This window comes from Nicotiana tabacum, chromosome 10 (genome assembly GCF_000715075.1).
Source record: "Nicotiana tabacum cultivar K326 chromosome 10, ASM71507v2, whole genome shotgun sequence".
Taxonomy (NCBI): domain Eukaryota; kingdom Viridiplantae; phylum Streptophyta; class Magnoliopsida; order Solanales; family Solanaceae; genus Nicotiana; species Nicotiana tabacum.
In genome coordinates, this window is record NC_134089.1 from 138,122,225 (window position 1) to 138,128,826 (window position 6,602).

At 36.4% G+C, this 6,602-nt stretch overlaps 1 protein-coding gene and 1 long non-coding RNA gene across 2 annotated transcripts; one reads left to right on the top strand and one right to left on the bottom strand.

Annotated features, from left to right (window-relative positions):
- Window positions 1–961: 961 nt before the first annotated feature.
- LOC107801909 (uncharacterized) lies at window positions 962–1,540 on the bottom strand. The gene is made up of 2 exons (XR_001651726.2): window positions 1,400–1,540; window positions 962–1,279 (listed from the first exon to the last, which is right to left on the bottom strand). It is a non-coding gene; the product is annotated as an uncharacterized LOC107801909 (long non-coding RNA).
- A 1,156-nt stretch (window positions 1,541–2,696) lies between these two features.
- On the top strand, window positions 2,697–5,464 carry LOC142165413 (uncharacterized). Its single transcript, XM_075223974.1, has 4 exons — window positions 2,697–2,931; window positions 3,049–3,264; window positions 3,572–4,566; window positions 5,318–5,464. The coding sequence occupies exons 1-4, from the start codon at window positions 2,697–2,699 to the stop codon at window positions 5,462–5,464; spliced, it is 1,593 nt and encodes a 530-aa protein (XP_075080075.1).
- The last annotated feature ends 1,138 nt before the right edge of the window (window positions 5,465–6,602 follow it).

Below are 6,602 nucleotides of genomic sequence, written 5' to 3' on the forward strand. Positions count from 1 at the left end.
AACACCACACCATAACCTATATAAAGAAGTGGCATCTTGATTGGCAAAATTCAAGTTTTCCTCCCATCTATTTACCATGTCTGCGTTTAAGAAATGTTCTTCTCTAAAGTTATGTTGCCCTAGCACAACTATTTTCTTTCTGCTTTTCCTTATAGTGGGCTTCACCGGTAGTGACGCCCTTACTGATCGACTAATGATCATGAAAAAAGAAGGTAAAATTATCTTAAATAATGTAGTACCACCGTCTGGGCCATCACAAGGTGGCAATACGAACCCACCAACTTCAACAAAGAATGGACCACAAATCCTTCGCGAAAGGCATTTTTTGAAGAGTGAAAATCCTCGTTTTGGCCATTAAACCATGGATAGGAAAATTACCAATTTCTTGATCTAGTATTTGTCTTGGCCCTAAGCCTAATAGAAATCAATAAGTGAGGAGTGGTGATTGAATAATCTATTATATTCTCTATGTGATTTTTCACCACAAGGTGTTGTGTTCAATTTTATATCGAAAAATGGTTTCATGCATTCACATATATCCCATGTATCATTACTTCATTTTGATTGCTGATTGCACAACCTTTATTAATTCTTAGTTTTATCGTTGTCTAAATTAACTTTGCGAAGGGAGCGGTGAAACTACGAAACGTTTAGGAATCGGAAACAAATTACCAAATCAAATAAAAAAAATCAATTTGATTTGGTATTTTGTTTCCAAATGGTTCTAACTCAGTCCATCAAGTTAATTTAATTAAGAATGACATGCTAGTAGTAATAGCTGGGTAATATACCAAAATGCTGCTCAATAGAGGGAATAAGTAGATTATAGATAGAATTTGATCGTCTTGTGCAAGTTATATATAAACAATTATGAAGTACGCTAAAAAATCAGCTTAGAACATGAATTAATTAAATAAATTGTTGAAGAAAGAAGCTGAAATATGAAAAGAAAACCCGAAACAATACGAAAAAGCTAGATTAAATTACTTTTTTAATCATACATTAGCTTTACTCTTTATTCGCAAATCAGACAGTGCTGATTTAATTGTGAGTATTTATTTCTTGAGCTTGATAATCCCATGCTTTATACTTTAGATGGAGGAACCATCAAGGCATATCCATTCACCAACGAACATTTTGTTACAATTGAGGTTAGGGTTGAAAGCAGTAAAAACCTCAGGGGTCACACTGAAATTTCCCATAATGCTGAAGCATGTGTCTCCAATATTTGCACCATAAATCTTACTGCACACTAGAACAGAATTTGTTCCAGTTTCAGCTGCACCCATCAAGAAAATAATATATTATTAAATAAAATTTACTTTTTATATTTAGGGTCATGGGTCTTTTTAGGCATAATTAATACTAGCAAGGTAATATATTTAGGTTTGTTACTTACATGAAAGTATTCTACTTTTTGCCACGTAAACGGAGAGAAGGAACAGCAAGAACAAAGCTGAAAAGAACGGCTGATACTTTGTAGTTGGCTCTTGCCATTTCAGTTGTTTAATTGCACAAAAACTGATTTTATGTTCGTCCCTTTACCTTTAATCGTTGGATTGGTGGATGAATTTGTTAATGATGTGTCTGCATTTATAGTGGAATTACTTTAGATATTTATCAAAATGAGACGAAAATTGGACGTTGTAATTTCCTTCAATTGACCACACGGTTGCCGACATCGTTGTACACATTACATTATCTACAACTTGTTATGAAATACATATCTATATGGATGTCCACTAATCAAATATAACTCTCACTACTCTTCTCCATTATGTAGAGAACCTCCATTATTTCTCACCATTATAGTTGTAACTCTCACACTTTCATAATCTTCCCATGATCTCAAATGTTTAATGCAATATTTATGACATTCTTTTATATACTTGTTAGAATATTAGATAAAGGCTGAACTATTTGGGCTATTCTTATAACTTAGGTCCATGTCTATATTGAGTCCATTGTTTTGTATTAGTTAGGCCATCGGGTCAGGCCCATTATTTATAAGAGGAGTCCCTCATTTTTGTAACCAGATTGACATTTCTCAATGTAGAAAATATCTGCTTTCTCCTGAACCTTCTCTCAACCTATGAACCCTAGTTTACATTTTGTCAATCTCTCTATAAATTTCGATAATTTACATGGTATCAGAGCATAGATTCTGGTAGATCGTATCATTAGCTTCCGATCGATGTTAACCTCTTCAGTTTTCATCGATTGTTTTTTCGTTTGGACTGCATTCGTAATGGATTATGGTTTTGTTTGGTTTTTGTTGGATGATTTCTTCTCATTATCGTCCGTCTCTGCTGGATTTTACTATTTCTCTGGATATTTGACTGTACTTGGCTGATTTGCTCATCTGATTCAAGCTAGGGTTTTCTCGTCGGTGTTTAGCTGAGCCACCGGAAGTTCGATCACAAGGATGTTCTCTTTTCAGTTGCAAAATAGGGGGTACACCAGTTCTCTCTTCATATTTCATAAATTTGTTTGTTGAATTGCTGACTGTTTCTTATTGATATATTTCCTCTCAATGACGAATGATAATCCTGCAATTACACATTCTTCTTCCTCTACTGCATCTCGTACTATATTTCACGAAGATAATTTTACACATCCATGTCATCCATTATATATACATCCATCGGATGTGCTGGGAACCTCTTTGGTCTCTAGTCCATTTGATAGAAGTTGCTATGGCAGCTGGAGGGAGAAACATCTTGGTTGCTATCTCCATTCATAATAAACTTGATTTTATCAATGGCACCTCTACAAAGCCACTTCTAAGATCTCCTCTGGCACGTCAATGGCAACGGTGTAATGATCTTGTAGTGTCATGGTGGGTTAATTCCTCGTCAAAAAAAATATCTCATAGCATAGAATACTCTGAATATGCTAAAGATATTTGGTGTGAATTGGAGGAGAGATACAGTAAGGCTGATAGGGCCAGAGTTTTTGAGCTAAAGAAAGAATTAGCACATATCTCTCAACGGTCTTTAGACATAGCTTCTTACTTTAATAAAATCAAATAACTTTGAGATGAAATAGCTTCTTATAAGGTTAGAGTTTGTAATTGTGGGGGTAAGGCTGCTGAAGATGAAGAGCAGAAGGTTTATCAGTTCCTTATGGATCTGAATGATACCTATATGCAAACTCGCAACAATATTTTAATAAAGAAACCACTTCCATCTGTTGGAAATATGTACAACATCTTATTATATGATGAGAAGCATAGGCAGGTGTCTTCTGTCCCAATTCTCCACAGTCTGCTTCATTAAATGTTCGGACTTCTAAGCCATCATTTCCTTCCAAGGTTTCTTTTGAGGCTCCCAAGTCTTCTCTCATATGCAAATATTGCAAGAAACCTAGGCATTCTATAGACAAATGCTATAAATTACATGGATATCCTCCCAATTTCAAGTTCAACAAAGGACCTCCCCCTCACAGAACTACTGCACATGTTGAGCTTGAATTTTCTGGTGGCTCTTCTGTGCCTTGTGGTTCTGATAGTCCTGTTGAGAATGAGTAGTCCTCTATGATACCTGGTCTTACCAAGGATCAATACTCTCAGGTGATGATCTGATTACAATAATCCCAAATCTCTACTTCCCCACATTTTCCACTCTCTTGGCTTTTGCTAACTTTGCTGGTAAGCTTATGCCTTATGAGGGTGTTTCTTATGGAGCTTGTATGCTTTCTAGTATGAATGGAATTGTTTGGATAATAGATTTTGGAGCTACTGATCAAATGACTTCCATCAGGAGTTTACTTTTAGATATAATTACTCTTCTTATTCCTTATCTTTTGTCTCTTCCAAATGGGTATAAAGTAAAGGTTACCAATGTTGGTTCTTTAGCTTTATTTTCTGATTTAATTCTTCATAATGTTCTTTACATCCCTAGTTTTAAACATAATCTCATATCTGTCCACAAGCTTTTGTCTCATTGTGATGATGTTGTACAATTTACCAAGTCTGCTTGCACTTTCCAGGGCCCTTCAGTGAGGAAGCCAGTGGTGCTTGGTAGACTAAACAATGGACTTTACAAGTTGTTCCAACATGTCACTTCTCCTGTTGAATCTGTTAATGTCAATTCTTATTCTTCTATTGCTTGTTCTCTACATGTAGTGTCTAATAATGTTGCTATTGATAATTCATCTGTAAATACCATGGTTGATTCAAATAAAATGAATAAATCTGATGTTGTTTGGCATTATACACTTGGACATATTCCTTTTTTCAAAATGAAACTTATTTTTGGTCTTGATTGTAGACTATCCTCCAAACAGTCTTTCATATGTCCCATTTTCCCCTTAGCAAGACAAGCTGGGCTCCCTTTTCCTGATAGTTCTATTCAGTTCACTCACCCTTTTCAATTTGTACATATAGATACTTGGGGTCCCTACTCTACTCCCACTCATTCTGGTTCTAAATACTTTCTTACTACAATAGATGACTATACTAGGGCTACCTGGACACATTTGATGGGAGCAAAGAGCAATGCTTTTGATTTGTTAAAACCTTTCATCTTTATGGTTGAAACACAGTTTCAAACTAAAGTACAGACTGTGAGAAGTGATAATGCTTTATAGTTAGGCTCCAATTCCTCTAGTTCTCTTTTCTTCTCTGAAAAAGGGGATCATTCATCAAACTTCTTGTCCTCATATCCCTCAACAAAATGATGTAGTTGAAAGGAAACATAGACATTTGTTAGAGACTGTCAGGGCTCTTTTATTTCAATCTCACCTTCCTATTAAATTTTGGGGTAATTGTCTTCTTACTGCTACTTACCTGATAAATAAATTTCCTTCACCACTTCTCAAACACAAGAGTCCCTATGAGTTACTAAATTCTCGTCTCAGATCCTTTGGCTGCCTTTGCTACTCAATTGTGCCCAAACCTCATAGAGACAAGTTTCATCCTAGGTCTATCTTTTGTGTGTTTATTGGCTATCCTTTTGCCAAAATAGGTTATAAACTTTACAATTTGTCCACTAAATCATTTTTTGCCTCCAGAGATGTGACTTTTCATAAGCACGTCTTTCCTTTCTCAAAATCTTTTGTTCCCTAATCTCTTGGCATACCTTCTTCCTTTGTTCCTAGTCACTTTTCCGATGATTCGCATTCTCCCCTATCTCCTCATGTTCTTGTTTCTTCTCCCCAGTCCTCTCTCATCTCTACTCCTCCTTCTCCTTCCTCAGGTTCCCCTGATTTCATTTTCTCTCCTTTCTCTAGCTCATCTTCCCATTCTATTCTTCCTTCATCTCCTACTCAAATTACAAGATCTAGTAGGCCTCATACTATTCCTGCTTATTTTTAGGATTATGTATGTCCTATCCTTCCTCCTTCTGCATCTCTCCTTGCTCCTTCTAGTTCTGAGTCTGTTTCCTTCAATGCCACTACTATACAGCTCCACAACCCTGAACCTTACACTTACTCTCAGGCTGCTGCTATCCCTGAGTGGTAGGATGCTATGAGAAAGGAGTTTGAGGCTTTGGAGGCTAATAGAACTTGGGATATTATTGAGTTACCCCCGGTAAAAATCCTATAGGCTGCAAATGGGTATACAAAGTAAAATATAGAGCTGATGGGAGTCTGGAAATGTATAAGGCCAGGTTGGTAGTTAGGGATGATACCCAGGTTGAGGGGGTTGATTTTCATGAAATATTTTCTCCTGTTGTTAAAATGTCCACTGTGAAATCTTTAATTGTTGTTGTTGTCAAGCAACACTGGCTTCTATTTCAACTTAATGTTAATAATGCATTCTTACATAGAGATCTTGATGAGGAGGTTTTTATGAAGGTACCTCCTGGATTATCTGTTCCTCCTTCTTGTTCTTCTCATTTTCCTTTGGTTTGCAAGATACTTAAGTCCCTCTATGATTTGAGACAGGCTTCCAGAAAATGGTATGCTAAATTATCTCAGGCTTTTTGTTCTAGAGGATATTCTCATTCTTTAAATGATCACTCCCTATTTTCTAAGGTTCTAGGACTTCTTTGGTCATTTTACCTGTGTATGTGGATGATATCATCCTTATTGGGACTGATTTGTCTAAGATTTCTTTCATAAAAGGCTTTATGTATGAACAGTTTAGAATTAAGCACCTTGGTTCTCTTAAGAGGTTCTCTATTCTGATTATAGGGTTCTTCTTCATCAAAAGAAGTTTGTTCATGACTTATTGGATTTTTTGCTTCTTCTGCTGTCGTTTGTCTTCTTGCTCTTTATGAGAAACTGAAGGCTTCTGTTGGTGAGCCTTTGCTCAAGCCTGAAGAGTATAGGTGCGTGGTAGGTAAGTTGAAACTCTTGACCCATACAAGGCCTGATATTAGCTTTGTCGTTCAGCATCTCAGCCAGTTCTTGCAGACTCCTTGTGTTCCCCATATACAGGATGCTTTACACTTGTTGAGTTATTTGAAGGACACTTCTCATATTGGACTTTTCTTTAGTAATTCACCTGATCTTTCCTTGATGGTATATTGTGATAGTGATTGGGCTTCTTGTGCTGATAGTAAAACATCTGTGACTGGTTTCTGTGTTTTCCTTGGTGATTGTTTGGTGAGCTGGAAATCCAAGAAGCAGCCTATGGTCTCTCTTTCCTCTGCTGA